Genomic DNA, 18,754 nt, shown 5'->3' on the forward strand with positions numbered 1-18,754 from the left:
CACAGCACTTGGCCTATGGGATATGTCTGTTCAGGCAGGGCAGGGGAGGCAGGAGCAATTGAGTACAAACCTTGGGGTTAGATGAGAGCCTCACTCCTATACATTAGGCTGAATGATGGCCCCATTAATAGCCACATCCTAATCCCCGTAAAACCTGTGTTGATGTTACCTCACATGGCAAGAGGGGTTTTGCAGAAGTGATTAAGTTAAGGATCTTGAGATGGGGAGGTTATCCTGGACTGCTTGGGTGGGACCAATGGAATCAAAGGGGGCCTTATAAGAGGGAGGCAGGGCAGTTAGAAGGAGACGCAGTGATGGAAGCAGAGGTCAAAGGAGGAGAGAGAGAGAGGAAGATGCTACACTGTTAGCTTGAAGATGAGGAGGAGGAAGGGGCCATGGGCCAAGGAATGCAGGTGGCCTGCAGAAGCGAGAAAAGACAAGGAACCAGATGCCCCCTAGAGCCTCTGAAAGGAACACAGCCCTACCGTCACATTGATTTTAGCCCTGTGAGCCTGATTTTAGACTTCCGACCTTTAGAACTGTACAAAAATTAATTTTCATTGTTGTAAGTCACTGAGTTTTGGTAATTTGTCACAGCAGCCATAGGGAACTGCTGCACCACTCTGCCGAGCTACCTAGCCTCTCAGAGCCTCCGTTCCTTCATCTGGAAAATACATGAGACAACATATGAGAAAAAAATATATGTAAGATACTTAGCATGGTAACCAGGTGTAGTAAGCCCTCGACAGATGGGGGCTGTTGTGTTTGTGGTCCTCGTTGTTGTTATTGCTGGTTGTCTGTCTGCAGATTAAGTATGGACAGTATGTTTTTCTTCTTGCCTAGACTTTCTTGAGTAGGAAGGATAGGAAATTCTCAAGAGACAGGCCAGTAGCTCTACTCTAGGAGTCATCAACCAGGGGTGATTTGCCCCCCACAAGACATTTGGAAACTTCTAGAAACATTTTCAGTTGTCACAACTGGGAGACGCTGCAGGTAATGATAGAGGTCAGGGATGCTGCTAAAATTCCTGCCATATACAGAACGGCCCCTACCATGAGGAATTATCTGGTCCAAATGTAACCAGCGCCATGGCTGAGGAACCCCGCCATACTCTGAGGGTTTGTTATACCTCCTGGGCTCAAAATAGCAACAGATAGAAAAATAGTCAGCAGAATTCTGGCATAGCAGGGCCTCTGACTCTTCTCAGAGTATCCCCAGGAACATTGTTTACATCCTGGGAGGCCTGGTAGCCACCGACAGTGTGCAGGTAGGAGATCTGAGTTGGAGACTCAGGTCCTCCACTCACTTGCTGCAAGACTTTAGGCAAGTCACTTAGCCTCTCTGAGCCTCTGTTTCCTGTCAGCAACATGGAGATGGAAAGACCCACCTTGCTGGACTGTTTAAATGGGGAAATGTTTGTGGAAGCACAGTGCCCACCACTTTGTTAGTGTCTCTTTAAATCGTAGTTCCCTTCGCTTCCTGACTGGAATGTCAAGGTGGAATGATTTCCCTCTGACATGTCCACCTGGGGGCATAAACTCTAACCTTGTCCTTCTTCTTCCCCCCGGGGGTCAGCAGGACAACTGGAGATTTACACGGGGGCCCAGGTGGAGTTTGAGGGCTCAGGAGCTGGGCCCTTGGCTTGGGACCAAAGAGCAAGGGGCGAATGGAAGCCACGGATCACATTCCAGCTCCCGGTCAGTCTCAGCCCCGACGCCCACAGGTCTCTTCCTCCTACCGACTCCTGGCACGGCCTGTGCTGCCCTTTTGGTACAAGGCAAAAAACTGCCTTGTGACCACTTTTCCTCTGGGATTTCTATTTATAACTCTTAGTACGAGGAACTTACCAGTATTGCAAGACTTGGGCTGGAAGCTCCATGAGGCACCTTTACAATGTGGGCCACGAAAGTCAGAAACAAAGAAGGTTCAACCCATAATTTGTCAGGGTGGGAAATAGGAATTGATGTGTTGGGCCTAAGACCCAGACTTCCAGATCCACAGACCAGAGCTTTGTCCACAGGACTTTGCCATATTAAGCAGGTACCTCTCTGTTATCATTGCTGGGCTAGGCATGAGGGAGGGATGATCTCCGGTAAATATTGATTAAGGGGAAAATTCTTAAAGAGAAACCATTTCATTTCTCATCGTCCTTGTTTGAGCTGTAGGAACGTCGTCCCCATGGCCGTTCTTTGAGTCCTCTCGGTGCTGTGTACATGTTGGGCACTGGTTGAATGAATGACGGGGGAAATGGACCGAAGAACAGGTGGGAGGATGAATGTGTGTAGTAGATGGGTGGATCTGTGCATAAGTGGATGGGAAGATGAAAGAATGGATAGACAAATAAAATAAGAAATGTACATCTTAATTTCTGGGCACCAATAACAAGGAACACATGTTTGTTATGTGATTGTGTATTGTCCCCAAGTTCAGGGGAGCATGAAGGCCATTCAGACCCCACTGGCAGATGGGGCACCCAACAGGAATGGAGAGTGCAGGAGGTGGCCGTTTAGTGTTCAGGCAGAATTGGGTTACTATGCACCCAACAGAGTGTTTGAAGGTTTCTCGTGAGGGTCCCACATGCAATGCTGTGGCCAGGTCAGAACTGCTCTGCAGAGTTCTCCGTTTGTTCCAGGCTCAGCTGCCCTCCAGCCTGAATTACACATGCTGACTTTCCTCTCTTAACATCCCTTTAGTCAATATCTACAAGGAAGGGTGAGCTCCTGGAAGACACTGGTTGTTGAGTTGAGGTATGAATGGCTGTTCTCCGCAATAAAACCACAGACTGGGAAGAACCCTTAGCGATCATCTCCAAACTAGGCCATTTTATAGATGGGTAAACCAAGGTCCAGAGAGGAGAGAGCACCTTCCCAAGTCACATGGCAAGTGAGTGGCAAAGGGAACACTGGTCTCCCGATTCTCACCCTACATTATGAATCTGTGGTTTGCTCTTCCCCTGCCCACCCTGCAGCCCCTATGGCTTACCAGTCCCATTAGGATTTTTGCCTGCCTAGGGGAGGTTTCACTGTTTTCTCTGTCTCTGCCGTCAGTAGAGAAGAGAAGGTCAAACCTACCAGAAATTCTAGTGAATCCTCTTCAGATCCCCTCCTTGGGATCCCATCTTCATGGTCTGGCTCCCTGACCTTCCTTTTCATACCTGAGTTTGACCAAATGCAGCAAACACGTGACAGGTGGAGAACTGGGAACTCAAGGTCCAAGTAGAGCAGGGGAAACAGACTGAGGACAGAAGGGAAGGAGAAGAGGGGCTAGGAGCTGACACTCACCGCTCACCAGCCATCTGTTAGGCAGTGTACTGGGTTACTATATCTCATTGATTCTCATAACCCAAGGTAGTGGGTGTTATCCCTGTTTTATAATATAAACAATGAGGCCTACAGAAATGTCTCAGCTTATAGAGCTGGTCAGCGGTGAGGCCCAGGTCTAGCTGACCCCAAAGCCCTTGCTGGTTCAAGAGCTCCTAGGTAATATGCTCTGTTAAAACACTATCAGGGGTTCTCAGGAGCCACCCAGGAGGAGTTGAAGTCTCTGTCCTGAGAGCCCCAATCAAGAAGGTCAAGACTAACAGGGATGTGAAGTCCTGCACTCAAATTTAAAAAGACATTCGCACAAGAGTAAAATTGTCACAAACATAAGGCGGCTATTATTGCCTTGTATTTCCATAGCAGTTTACAGGTTAGAAAACTCTTCCACTTACAGATTTTAGGACTTCGGTTGGCCATAAACAAGCATGAGAATAATCTGAAAAAGGTTTGGGGGTATATCAACAGGGTGTGTATAAGCAGTGTGGTGTGACTGCCTGTAAAGCTAATGAGCTATTTGTTTGCTTGATTCCAGCGTGACATAATGACATTTTGTGCACAGCCACTGTGCTAAATGTATTACATGTTTTATCTCATCTAATTCTCATAGCAACCCTATGGAGTTTGTTACTCCTGTTTTACAGATCAGAAGACCAAGAGGTGACACAAGCTGAGCAAGGTCACACAGCTAGTATTCAGCAGAATTCAGTGGAATTCAGGCTTGGGTCTATTAAGTATCAAGACAAATGTCATTCTGGACATTGCAGGCTCCCTCTGGAGTCATGCGTAGTTCGGGTGCTATATTTAAGGAAGTAATTGACACACAAAGAAATGCGGAACCCATGAAGGACACTATCACTCCAAAGATTGTTTCAAGGAACCAAGAGTATTGATCCAAGAGGAAAAAAAATATAATCAGAGAACGTACAATTAACGTTCTCAAGGGCAGAAAGAAGCTCCTCGACTTAGAAACAGGTTGGCTTCATAGGACATTTCCCAGCCCTTTGTTGGCCAACTGCTATCGCCACCTATCGGTGGGAGGTAAAATTGATGTGCTGATTATCAGCTGAACAGTTCATCCAAGTTCGTTTAACCTTTCACACACAGAAGTGCTTTTTAAACGTGACAGATTGTTCTGTGGAAGAGGCAGCAAATACCTTTGTGGGACCAAGGAAGGAGATTTTGATTCCAACATGAAGGTTAATTTTCTGAAAAACATCCCCAAAACTCCAGGGGCTGCTTGGAAGTAGTGAGGTTCATGTCTGCAGAAGAGACCACATCACACAGGAAGCTCACATCTCTCTGATGACTGGCAGAAATCAATCCCATGTTTTCGTGAACTGAAGTCCTTCATGGATTACAGTTGACATTTAAATGGTGGTCTGTCAGGGTTGGTAGTGTCTTTGTTGTCTCATCGAGGGAGGGACTTACAGGCCAGTCCAGACGGAAGGAGGGGCAGAGCAGTTGGGGAGACTGGACAGGTGGGATCTGGCAGCATTTATCCTCCAGCTACGGCTCTTACACTTGACCAAGGGACAGTCAGAGAAGGGTGGCCCAGTGGGTAGATGGTCATGACCCGCTGTCACTTCCCAAAGTGACCTCCCACACAGGGCCATTTGTAAACAACCCAAGAGAACAACAGTTCCTTGTAGATTCTGTAAATGTGATTAAAGCTCTGCTGAAGATAGAGGTTCAGAGTGTGGCCAAGGTCAGGGACCAGTCAGGGTCAGCAGCCTGGGGCAAGGGCTCTGGCTCTCTCTGCTGAGCCCCAGCCTGTGTGTTTCCTCATCAAAGCCCTTTCTTGGTTTTTAGGTCCTGGGTGGTCATTTGTGCCTTTTGCATTCAGGGGGAGGCAGTCTAGTGAGGGTTAATGGAGAAGGGGCTGCAGAAGAAGACAGACCCTGCCTTAAATCCTGACATGGCTGCATATTGCCCTCGTGAGCTTAGGTTGATTTCTTCTTCACTGTAAGCCTCAATTTCTCCATCTGTAGAATGGGCACAGGGATTGCACCCTCCTTACTGGGTAGGTAAGAGGATTCAGTGAGACCTCCCCGATAAAGCACTGAGTGCTGTGTCTGACATGTGGTTTATTATGATTATTATTATTAAATTAACCTCTGACAGTGGAAACCAGCCTCACCCTCTTGTGCTCTCCACCCTTCCCAGCGGCCGTGGACCTGGTCATAGGCACATTTGATCCTGAAATCCCCCTGCTGGATGTAACTTGGCTAAAAAGACTCACTGGGCCCCACATATGAAAACACCCACATCCTTGGCCACCAGTGTTCCACCACCCTCCCTCCCGCCTTCTGCAGTGCGGCGAGGAACAGAGATGCAATTGAGAGCTTTTAGGCTTTAGATGAGGCAAGATACCCCCTGAGATTATTCCGCGTTCACTCAGAAGAAGAGTAGCTGGGCTCATCCGAAAGGAAGACTGCACCTGGACCTCGGCGCCCAAGAAGTCACCCTGAGGACCTGCAGAGGAGCCTGCGTCCTGGTGGCCTGGGGTGGCTGCACTACTGGTCAGTCTGGGGGGTGGCGGTGTGCATGCAGTGTGCACATTTCTGTAGTGGCTTGTCATGGACCTCCTGGATGTGAACCAGAGGCAGGCTGTATGAGCACAGGAAGATCGCTTTATACCCCCAGATCTTAGTGTCCTCATTTGAAAGAAGGGGAGCGGAAAACCCATCTTATGTGGCATTTGCTAATTAAATCAAAGCATGGCTAAAAAATACCTGGCACAAGGTCTTGACGTGTGGCAGGTGCTTGGATGGTGGCTTCTGTCACTTTGATGCACGTTTTAACAGCGGATGTGTTCACAGGCACAGTTTAGCTTCTCCAGTGATTATGCTGTGTCTCTCCCACTAAGTGACCCACAATCAGTGGCCACCTATTTGCCTCTCTTTTCTGTTTCAAAAAGGAATTGTGAGAAAATATTACATGTGAACCTTTTCAGTTTGATATTGCTGGGTATAGAGGCAGAGGGTTTACGCAAATGTGTATTAAAACTCTATGTGCAGGGATGGGGAATGGAGGGGAGCAGGACCTCTCCTGGGGAGGCAGTGTGGGGGTGGGGGTTTGGGGAAAGACTTTCACTCCATATTCTCGTAGTTGTTCATACTTGTTTTTATAGAATGAATTTTTTCTTGTTTTATGCTCCAGAGTCTTGAAGGATGTGTTCTGTCTCTAATTTAGTTCAACAAATATTTACTAATACTCACTAAAAAATAAGAGCTGCCATTTATTGAGTGCTGAAAAGCATTTCCATACTTAACCTCTGACCCTCAGCTCTCCTGGGGAAAGCCGCCTCATTTTACACAGAAGCAAACTAAGCTGGGAGAAATTCACATACCCCCTCAAGTACTTCCACTGGCAGAGGGGAGAAGAGCCAGACCTTGATCTGCGGGAAGCAGAAAGATAGGAAAAGAGCCAGAAACAGCCTCTACCTGCACAGGTCCGCCCACGAACATGAAAAGGGAATGGCTAGAGGAAGCCACTGTGGTGCGTGCAGGGGGAGGCTCACTGCAGGGAGCTCTGTGGGGACACAGAACGAACTGACAGACCCTCATTCTGTCTTGGGGGAGGCTTCCTGGGGGTGACTGGCCTGAGTCTTGAAGGATGTGTTCATTCTTGGGGGAGCTGGCCGTGGAGCATGGCCGACCCAGACCTGTTTGAAGGTCGTCCGGAGACAGGAAGCCCATCCATGCAGAAAGGGTGGCCAGTGTGGGGAGGCCAGGCAGAGCCACACAGGGCTCCTCAAGGGAGCCTGAGTCGTGGGAGTCCTGAGGAGCTGGTCTCCGGGAGAAGGGGACAGACAAGAGCTGGGGAGGTGGGGGTTTGGGGCAGGGCCCAGGCTTAAAGGGAAGCAGAGAAAGTGAGGGCAGAGCCCATCACGTGGGTGAACAGGGCTTGGCCTCAAAGGGTTATTCCGAGGCTGAGGCCCCAGTTGGGGTGGAGGCAGGCCACAGCCCCAGAGCCCCCAGCCTGGGTGCAGATGAGGGGTGCTGACCCCTGTTCCCATCAGGGGCTGGGAGAGTGGGGAAGCTGCAGCCCAGAACTGGGCACTCAGGAGAGGCCCAGGTGGGAACCTGGGGAGGCCAAAGCCTGGGGCAGGCAGTCCAGAGACAGGAATGACAGGGGAGGGTGGGGTGGTCCTTCATCAGGACAGATGGCGGAGGTTGGTGTGAGATGCTGAGAGGCTGGAAATAGAGGGTGGGAACAGCCAGCGAAGGGCTCTCACTGCCAGATACAGGGCACTAGGGAGATGATTGTTTGAACCTAAGAATGCGGTGATCAAGCCTACAGTCTCAGTCTCTCTCGCTTTTACTAGAATGTGAACTTCTGGGGGCAAGAAGGATTTTGTCTTGTATTTCCCTAGTGTGTTCCTGGCACCCAGCATAGCCAGTTACTTGGTAGATGCTCAGTTTATATTTGCTTAATAAATAGGTAGGACCACAATGTTTATGGATATATATACAATATTTATGGGTATATACATACCCATAAAACATAGCAAACGTTTTAAAACTTTGATGAAAAGAATAGGCAGTAATATCCAAGGTAGTGGCGGGAGGAGGGGGGAAATGGAATTGAAATAGGATAGAAAGGGACTTCAGTGGAGTCTGACTTCTTTTTTTGAACAAAGAAGAACTGAAGGAAATATGATTGTAGCCATTTGTTCTATCTGAGTGGTGGGTACATGGGTTCTTATAGCCTTCATAATTAAAAAAAGATTTCTTGCTATGAAAAAGAAAAATTTGTGCACAAACATTTTTTTAAATGTATAGAATGTCTCTTATATGAGGCTTTACGGCTTCTTAGGGATACAGGTAGGCCTGGATTGCTCTTCTCTTGGTGGAGGGGCTGCCTGGGCCCTACACTGCCAGCAGTGACAGGAAAAGTGCCTCTCCAAAGTAGAGAAGCAAAGCCTGATTTGTTTCCCTTCTTTTCCTGATGCCCATAGTTCAGAGCAATTATTTATAATACCCTTTTGCTTAGAATATAATTCTTGCAGGGGGATCTTAACACTTGTTTCTAGTGGTGTGACATCATATTAACTGCATACCTTCTGGCTCCATCCTCAAGCATAAAATCATAGGATTGTGAATTTTGATTCCTGTGGGTGTCAGGGAAAGAAGATATACTGAACAGTCAGAGAATACACGTGAATCCCAACTCCACATCTTCCAGGCTGTGTAACATTGCTCGAGTCACTCAACCACCCTGAGCCTCAGTTTGCTCAAAAGCAAAATATGATGATTGAGAGGATTAAAGGAACGGATGTAGTGTGCAAAGGCACCCACAGCAGAGCCTGGCGAGTGGCAGAGATGTTCAAAATGCATGGGCTCTTCCCATGGGAGTTTATGCAACCCGAACTTTGTTGTCTCTCCTCTCCTCCCCAACCATGCCCATCCTTCAAGACCCATTCAGACTTATACCCTGCCTTGAAATCATTCTTCACAACCCAGAGGCTCATGTCAGTGACTAGTTAATAATCAGTTAATTTCTTCATCTGCTTTTTTTTTTTTTTTTTTACTCCTTAGATTGTAAACCTTTAAAAGCAGGAATACCATTTCAGCACTATTGCGGGGTGGTAAGAAGCCCACTAACATGGGAGGTGGACACCCTGGGTCAAGTTCTAGGTACTTGGGGCCCCATGCAGCTTTGGGAGCTTCAGTTTCATCAGTAAAATGGCTATAATAACCTTTCCTTTCCAGGAGATCAATTATATATCAATAGATAGTCTGTGTGAAATACAGGAGGAATTTAATAAATGTCGTTGAATGATTTTGAACTGCTTTGAAAAATGAAGTTCTTTACAAATGTTAGACATCATTTTTAGTTCCCCATGGCATTAGCAAAAGGCCTTATAGTTACTTGCTGCTAAGAGAAACTGTATTCTCTTAATATTAAATATTCTCCCGTCATCCAGATGAAAACCAAAGGAGGCATCAGCCAGGGGTTATAATACAGCTTACTCTGGCTTTAAACAAAATGTCACTTTCATTCTCCCCAGGAGCAAGATGACCACCGCCACCCCATTGGGGGGTACTACCTTCTTTTCATTGAACGCGACCACCAGAGAAGAAGACTTTCTGTACAAAAGTAAGATCGACTTGGCTTGGTGGCCAGGGGAGGGATGGTGGGACACGTACATGGTCAGCTCCTGGTAGAGAGGTCAGGAGCATGGGCTCTGGGGACAGCCCACCTGGGTCTTGGTCCCAGTTCCCCCATGTGCCATCCGTGTGGCCCTGAGGACATGACATCCCTGCTCTGCACCTGTTTCTTCAGCTAGGAGATGGGGACATACATGAGCTGCCACAGAAGGTCGGTGTGAGGACTAAAAGAGATGATCCACGTGAAGAGCTTAGACTAGCCTCAGTGCACACCAGGTACCTCATGAGTGGTAGTGTTGTCATTACACCTGCTATGATTAGTTTCATTAGGGGGTCGGAGTCTAGAGGGCAATGGAAATTTGAATCTCTTGTAGATGTCCCTGAAACCTTGAAATGTAGCTGCTTCCAAACTATTTTTGCAAGGCAAAAACATCCCGTCAATTTACAAGGGAGTTAATGACTGTAGGCAGGAAGAGTTAGTCCTGGGGAGATGTTTGCCAGGAATAAGGGATCCCCAGAAGGAAAAATTTGAGAAAGCCTTCAACTCTTCAGAAAGCCAATTGATTGTGTCAGAGGCAGTCTGGTCCATTTAGGTTATTTCAGCAGACTCGGTACATACTGCTGCAAATGGACCAGGCCTCCTGACACATGCGGAGCATTGCCCAGTGATAAACAGCTCCAGGCTGTGGTGCTGGCAGGAAGCTGGATTAATGGCAGGTGTGTCTCTTCCGTGGAGACCCAGAAATGGTGGCTCTTGGGAGAGGGTCCCACGTTTGAGCCTGCTCCTTGCTGGGTGGGGAGACCCGCAGAGACCTGATGAGGTATGACTCCAAACAGCTCTGAGGGGAAATGCAGGGGAAATGGAATCATGGTCAGCAAGATGGGAATAATAACTATTTTTATTTGGCTAACAGTAGTGGTTCTCAGCTAGGTGATTTTGCCCCGTAGATAGGACTACCAGATTGAGCAAATAAAAATACAGGACATCCAGCTGAATTCAAGATATTTGAATTCAAGATAAACAATGAATGATTTTTTTCATATAAGGATGTGCCATGAAGTATTTGAGATATACTGAAAAAATATATTCACTGTTTGTCAGAAATTCTAATTGAAATGGATATCCTGCATTTTATCTGGTGGCCCTGCCACCAGGGGACACTTGGCAATCTCTGGAGACATTTTTGGTTGTCACAAGGTGGGGAGGATAAGCAGTGGTCCTGGCATCTGGTGAGTGGAGGCCAGGGATTCCCAGGGCAGCTTCCCTCAATGAAGAATTGTCCAGACGAGGCTGAAAAACCCTGAACTAAAGTGTCATCAGGGGACTCTCAGGAAGGAAAAGAGAACAAGTTGCTCCAGGATGGGTTTCCTCCTCCTTTTTTTTCTTCCAGTCCTTCTTCCTATGAATATTTGCACATAGTTCTTTTTTTTTTTAAGTAAACCTTTTATGAAAGCATTCCATTCATTCTGAAAAGTACATAGGTGCACGGCTGGATGAATTTTCAAAAAGTAAATACACCTGTGTGACCAGCCCCAAATCAAGAAACAGACCACCACCGGTATCCCAGAAGTCCCTGCGCCTCTTGCCAGCACTGTCCCTCACACACCCAAGGGAAGCTGCTCTTCTGACTTCCTACTACCAGAGATTAATTCCATCTGGTTTTACACTTGATATAAATAGAATCATACCATTTATAGTCTTTTGCATCCAGCTTCTTTTACTCAACATTGTATTTATATGCACATTAAAAAAATTTTTATTAAGGCATGATTGATATACACTCTTATGAAGGTTTCACATAAAAAAACAATGTGGTTACTACATTTACCCATATTATTAAGTCCCCACCCATACCCCAATGCAGTCACTGTCCATCAGTGCAGCAAGATATATGCACATATTCTAATGGCTGCAACACAATGTACGTATGAATATGTGAGTGCACATATATTCTATTTTTTACACATCAATTATAGTATAATATTTCATGCACTATACCTTATTGAACCATTCCCATATTTAGAATGAATAGTGGTTATAATAAATACTTTCATTCATAAGGCTTTTTCTGTATTTAAGATTATTCTGTAAAATAAATTCCCCAGAAACAAATAGACTAGTTTATAAAGTGTCAATTCTAACGAGGATGTTTACCTTGAATCTAAAATTAGACTGGGACATTGGGACTGGGAGCTGATATTAATCTTAGATCTGTGATATTAAGCACAAGAACATAGTATTGTTTTTGATAGGTGTTAGCACCAGTGTGTTTTTATGATGGGATTCCAGTTGGATAGTGTAAAATGGAAAACATCAGTATCCTCAATAGGGAGTTGAACAAATATGGCACATAGAAATGATGGAGTACTATACAGCCATGAAAAATCATGAAGAAACTGTAATTACATAGAAAGATGAATAGGATATTGTTATACAACAGCATATGGAACATGATTCCACTTCTATCAAGTGCCTATTTTTTCATATTTATGACTATTTCCTTAAGATGGATTTTCAAATGCAGCATTAATAAATTATTCAGAAAAAGACTGATAAAGATTGATAAACATTTAATATGAATATATGCGCATACATGACCACTTTGGTGAAGGTATATATGTGTAGATACTCAGTGCTTCCTGGAGCAATGAGGTCTTTAGCTTCCTCTCCCTTTTTTTTTTGCTTGTATTTATATTTTCAAAATTAACTACAAAAACCACATTACTTTGGTATTATTTAAAAAAAGGAACCATGTTTTGCTTGCCTCCTTCACAAAAGAAGTTTGAAGCTGAGTAAGGGCTAATAAGAACAGGACCTAAGACAGAATTTTGGCAGGTGGTGTGCTCAGGACATGGCCTCCCACAGGCCCCTCTGGGGAAGAGGTGCCCTGCCAGTCTGGACGTGTCTCTGTCCTGGGGTCAGAAGTGAATGTCCCACGTCATTGCATTCTCTCTTCCTGTTGACCTAGTGAGGATGTAAGGGGCCACCATAGGGGTCCCCTCCCAGTCTGAATACTGCTTTGCATTTCAGTGTGCACAGTGGCCATCTCCGCCCCCCTCCTGCTCTAGGTTCTGGAGCCATCGTTGCTGCCATTGTGGTGGTTGTCATCCTCATCTTCACTGTGGTTCTGATCCTGCTGAAGATGTACAACAGGTACGGGATACCCTGGGCTTTGGATGGCCTGGTCCCTTCAATGATGTCAGAACGAATGGGAACTAACATTTGTGGGTGTCTCTCACATGCCCAGCAGTATCCCAAGTCCATCATCAAACGTTCTAACCCTTTTTGATCATCTCTTCTGCTGTTGGAATTTCACAGTGACTAAATATTTTTGTACTTGGAGAAATATATTTTAAATATAAAAAATAAAGATAATGACAACAATAAGGGCCTTGAGCACTGCAGTAAACACTTGTATGTCATTTACATATAATAGAGGAATGTTTTGATCCTTTCTCTTATTTGGGGGGGAGGCAGCTCTCAGAAGAAATCTAATTGGAAGAATTCAGCAGAAATGTATATGATTAAAAGTGCTGCCCAGAGTTTCTGAGCAATGCAGAATTTTTTAGCCAGAGCCTTCCATGCTGATTAAAAGTATCTCCTGTCAAGCAACACAGTAGCCACGGGTCTGACTCCTTATGCCTGAGCATGAGTAAAAACCAAAACATCAAACCCCCACTCACCCTCTTGTAAATGATTAAACAAAACCTTCCGATTCAGCATTTGATCCTTTTCTCTTGGCGAGCCCTCTGCTAGGTTGTATTGAGCAGAGCACATAACTATTTAGGTGACAAATACTGGGGTGCACATAACCCCAACTGTGCTTTCTGGGACCAAATAAGAGGAAATAAAATAATATAATTGGATCACATAAAGAATAAATGTTATAAAAAATAAACACAGCTTATGTGTTAGCACCTGTAAGTCATGCCTTTGCTAGAAGGTTATTCTGTTCAGGGAAGAAATCAAAATAAAAAGACTATCAATAAAACCGAATCATAGAGGACTTGGAAGCCATTAACAAAAAAAGATACAATAGAAATGTATTTATTGATGAGGAAAGCTGGTGATAATATATTGTCAAAGGTCACAAAATAATACGTACATTGTGATCATACACATGGGTTACACACATACACACCCAAGGAAGTTTCAAATGATGCACAGCAAGGTGTTAACGCCAGTGTGTCTGTGTGATGGCGTTCTAGTTCGTTTGTTGGTTGGTTGACTTCTGCAGGGTGAGGGGATGTGCTGCTCTATTTTTGAGGGGAGTAAACGCACTGTTTTTATAATAATACTATTGATAAAGGTAGCTTCCATATATTGGTCTCTTATGTGCCATGCATAGTTCTAAGCTCCTCACAAGTATTAACTCATTTAATCCTCACAAAACCCCCCCAGGTGGGTACTTCTGTATTCCCAATCTTATAGGTGTGAAACGGGCACAAGGAGATTAAGGAGAATGGACAAGATTCCTCAGCCCTCATTGCCAGCGCTGGGATTCAAACCCGGTCCATCTTGTTTCAAAGAAAATATTCCCGCCACTCTGTGTAACAGTCATAATAATAATAAGAGCATTTAATTTTAAACATTTAAACATTTAATTTTTAAAAAATCTTTGGAATATTACAGTTTGGGTCTATCCCAAACCAGGAAGCAGCATCAAATTCCAATGTTTACCCTCCATTCCTCTCAGTCATTGCTGGAGCTCTGAACCCCTTTTCCAGATTGTAATTTGAATGGAGGCTCCACTGTTTGCAATGATCCTTCAGCTGGGGATTGAGAGACCTGAGTTCAGTTTTTGGTCTGTCAAAAAGCAGACAAGTCATTTAATCTCTCTCTCTCTCTCTGCCTCGGTCTTGTCATCCTTAAAATGGAAAGGTCTCAAAGTCTGATAATGTGCCAAGGTTACATGGAGAATGCCCTTGTTTTCAGGAGTGCTTAGGGGTGAAGCGGCAGGATGTCTGCAGCCTACAGATGGTTCATAATTTCTAAAAAACACTGTGTAAATGGGGAGAGAGAAAGAGAAAGAAAGCAAATGAGGCAAATTGTTATCAATCAGTGAATCGTTCTGTGAAGGGTACTTGGGTATTTGTACTATTCACACAACATTTCTGAGGACTTGAAATTTTTATAAATGGTGATAGGTCGACAAGACAAAATTTCTTATCGACATTAGAATTAATGATTGTTGTTAGTTATTGAATATTATAGTATATGAAATGCAAGATAAGATACACGTTTAAGTATATTCTCTTCTCAGCTATGTAGAAAGTTCTTAAATATTTCTGGCATCAAACAGCAAGCTGAGGCTGCAGAATGTAACTCACACTACAGCTTTAAACAGAAGAAATGTAACATGTTTTTAATATACTCACCTATCTGACATTTGACCCATTCATTAATAGGAAAAAAAGAAAATTAAATATCTAATCCAGGTTGAACAAAAACTGAAGGGTCAGACTAGCTGATATCTAAGGAACTTTCCAGGTGTAACATTCCATGATTGACAATTAAACAGCGTAATTTAACTTTGATCTACATTAATCTCCTAGCGGGACACACAATCACAGGGCCCATTCCCCAAGGGATACGAGGCAGAAGACTCAGCCATGCATGCATATCTCATTACAGGAAAATGAGGACAAGGCGGGAGCTGGAGCCCAAGGGCCCCAAGCCAGCCTCCCCTTCTGCCCTGGGCCCGAACAGCACCACCAGTCAACATCCAGCCACAGTGACCTTCAGCCCTGTTGACATCCACGTGGAGACTCGGTGACCCCCACCCTGGTGCTGTGATGGCCACTGTCCAAAGAGCCTTCTCCAGCCAAGACCAAGAAGCACATTTGTCCTCTGGCAGCTTTACTTTGAGTCCTTTCTGGTCAAGTCCACAGGGGCATCTCTTATGCAATCTGGTGCTTCAGGCAACCCCCAGCCCCATCATGCCCTGCTCCACTCCAGCAACGCCCATCTCCCTGCTGCCAACCTTCCAAAACACTGTGGAACATTTTTTGGTCATCTGAGGTAGACCCAAGTTGGGAACCCACTGATGGGGGGTTGGCTCCCTCCTCACAAACATGATAGCTAGACAGACAGACGGATGGACAGGTACCCAGGAATCTTCTAGTCAGCAGTCGGACATGTTTCTAAGAATGTTACAATAGAGTCTGCTTCTGGGGTCATGCCAGAGTAAGAGCCATATCCACAGTATCTGAGAACAAAATATTTGATTCCACAATCAGGCTCAAGGGAACTAACTTGGACAAACTGAGCAGAAAACCAACTTTCTAGCTTGTTCATTTGTAACTTGTTCCAGTAGTAGATGAGCCCTCACTAGCTCATAATGACTGGTCAGCACATTTTTCCCTTTTTAAGAAAAGTTCTGGGAAAAATTGAATTCTTCTCGAAAGGTTTCTACTTTATTAGTGAAGAATCAGAGTAGAAGGAATGGGTTGACCTCGAAGAATAGTGGCCTGAAGGGCAAAAGCTTGTTGCAGTGTCCATGAGCCTGGGACGGGCCTGGTGGCCGGTCAGGGCCACTTCCTCCTGCCCTAGGGCTGGATTAACCCTGACTCAGTCTCACTTCTTGGCTCCGCTCTGTGTGCCTTCTGAGCAATCCTCACTCTCCAGGTAGCACTTTACCTCCGAGGACTAGTATTTGAAACAGATCAGATTATGACTCAATTTATATTACCTGTGCCCTTCCTGATCACTTTGTAGAGATTCTGGACATATTCAAAGTACCACATTCACAAAGCATCTCTGTACAGGACTGATCTCTTTGATTCCTTAACCTGGAGAACAATCTGTTGAGAAGGGAAAACATTTTGGAAATAAGACCTGCCTTCCACGCACTACTTCCTGGTCGTGTGGCCTTGGAAAGTGACATAACCTCTCCACATCAGGTTTCCTAACCCTGATGTGGAAATGGTAACATCTGCCTCACTGAGTTACTGTAACAAGTTGAGGACATACTAAGGCAGCTCAGATAGTGCCTTACAAGCAGCAAATACTTGGTAAATGGGAGCCAGCTTTATTATTATGCTATTTCTTCAACTGCAGGATATACATTTGTTCATATTTTAATGCATATGAAATCAGAATATGTCTTAAAATCAATAGGTCCATTACCGTAGTTGTATTTTTTTCCTCTCTCTCTCAAAAAGCTGTTTTGTAATCAATTAATTGTGCATCTTAAAATTGAAGGCATCTTGGAAACAGGTAATAAATCTTTATTCTGTTATAGAGAGAAACATCCTCTGACATTTAACCTCAAATTCTAGAAGTCTCCCCCTCCTGGGGTCAGAAATCCCTTTGTAGGGGATAAATTGAGGATCAGGGAGATAAGACTGACCCGAGGTCACCCAGATCATTTCATCCCACCATAAAAATGCTCACTTGAATTTGTCTGGAGAAATACTGGCAAATCCTTTCTCCCCAGATACCTTTTCTCCCTACTGTGTTTAAATATCCACCAACTACCAGGAACATTGCAAAGTGCTTTCACAGATAAATTATCTCCTAGGATTTATTTTTCCCAATAACCCTGGGAGGTCCTATTTTTCCCATTTGCAGATAGAAATTTCAAACTCAGAAAGACAAAGTACCTGTCCAATGTCCTACAGTTAGTAATTTGCAAAGGTAAGACTCAAACCCAGATCCCTTTGACTCACTCCAGAGTCCGTCTTTTTGTTGCTTCACACTCTTCCTTAACATCCTGGCTCAAAGAACATGTTTTTGTTTTTGTTTTTTTGTGGGTGAACAAGGCTTGTCTGTGTGTCTGAGTGGAGGTAAGAGGTCTAGCTTCTAAACCAAAAGTGGGAGCAAAGCCACTTTGGTGGCCACCTCTGGGCTTCCATGATTGTAGCCAAAGAAGTCTTTCTAAACCTGTCTAAGCTCTAAGAATTCCTGCTTCATTCCCTCCTACACTTACCCCCAAAGAGCAAGGGGTGGGTGGCATCAAACCTGGGCAAAGTCATTTCTTTAAAGACTTAGGCCCCAAATAGATATGTTCCCCAAACCTACTCCGCTTTAAAAAAAATGTTTGGAATGTTCCAGCCCAAAACCAAATTCTTCTACCCCTGGTGGAATCTTCTTGGAATCACTAGAGAAATTGTCCTCTGGTATATGCTCTTTTTCTAAAAGAAAGCTCAGGAATGGAGGAAAGCATGGGTAGGTAGAGAGGCATAAGGGAGGCAGAGAAAGGGGTTTAAGTGTTGTGTTTTTAACTAATGACGGTAACTCAATAAACATCCTTTAAGGGCTCTTATGTGCAAGCTGAGGTGCTACTAACCACATTACGTCATGGTGGCTGCTCAAGGAGTCCGCAGCCGGCCTCCTGTGGCAGAGACCTGACAGCACGGTTGTGTATTCTGTTTCTGACAGGTGCCTTTCCTAACCGAGCAGATGCTGCCTTGGCCTCTGAATCAATAAAAGATATTAAACACTAAAAGAAAAATCTCTAAAAATAAAAAGGTTTAAATCAAACATTTGTCGAGTTGATTTCAATTAAGTTTAGAGATAACAAATAACCTTTTCTAAAAACTTCCTTTCTTTGACAACGTAAACAGGGTCCTGGGGGAAAGCCGGAGCTGTTTGAAACATTGCTTTCCCGCTTCTGAAAGATGCAGGTAAACGGGGGCTGCCATCACCAGACCTTTTGGTGAGTTAGAAAACTTGTGAACTTGATTAAATATCACAAAGGGGGTCCCATTAAAATTTTTATATTTATATTATATATATATTTTTTATATTTATATATTTTATATTTATATATTTAAATATATAATCCATCCAAAACTGATTTTGGTATGCGTGTGAGGTAGGGGGTCAAGATTCATTTTTTTCCATATAGATAGCCACTTGGCCCGGCCCCATTTTCTGAGAAGACCATCCTTTCCCTGCTTTACTGTAGCGTCAACTTGCTCATGAATCAAGTGACAGAATATGTGCGGTTTGGGTATACATTTTATGTAGATAAGAATTGTGACGAAGACAGGTCACGTGCAGAAAGGAGAGCAAGGGTGAAACTTTGGAGTCAAGGAAGACTATTCAGTTCACTTGTTCTTTCTTATATTAGTAAGTGCATGCCAGGCACTGGAGATAAAATGGTGAGCAAGAAGCGTATGTCTCTGACCTCACAGAACGTATGGTGTAGCAGGAAAGACAACTACAATATAAAACAATTTTTTATAAGGAATTCAGGGTGTTTGATAAGCCTCTTGCTGGGGCACCCAGCTCAGCCCGCAGGTGGGAGGGTAGGGAAGAAGACTCCCCAGGATAAATAATATCTAAACGAAGAGTAAAAGATTGAGCCAGAGGAA

The 18,754-nt window shown here is 44.5% G+C and overlaps 1 protein-coding gene across 2 annotated transcripts in view; it reads left to right on the forward strand.

The window, feature by feature from the left end:
- Positions 1-17,695, forward strand: part of NCMAP (non-compact myelin associated protein) — a 37,066-nt gene extending 19,371 nt beyond the window's left edge. The window contains exons 1-4 of one of the 2 annotated variants that reach the window (XM_036914755.2): positions 5,551-5,839; positions 9,334-9,422; positions 12,503-12,587; positions 15,069-17,695. In XM_036914755.2, the coding sequence (XP_036770650.1) occupies positions 9,341-9,422; positions 12,503-12,587; positions 15,069-15,210 (309 nt within the window). In that variant the 5' untranslated portion in view covers positions 5,551-5,839; positions 9,334-9,340 and the 3' untranslated portion in view covers positions 15,211-17,695. Of the gene's footprint in view, positions 1-5,550; positions 5,840-9,333; positions 9,423-12,502; positions 12,588-15,068 lie in introns of those variants that run through there. The other variant, XM_036914754.2, reaches the window with a different exon arrangement.
- The last annotated feature ends 1,059 nt before the right edge of the window (positions 17,696-18,754 follow it).

Source organism: Manis pentadactyla, chromosome 4 (genome assembly GCF_030020395.1).
Source record: "Manis pentadactyla isolate mManPen7 chromosome 4, mManPen7.hap1, whole genome shotgun sequence".
Classification (NCBI taxonomy): domain Eukaryota; kingdom Metazoa; phylum Chordata; class Mammalia; order Pholidota; family Manidae; genus Manis; species Manis pentadactyla.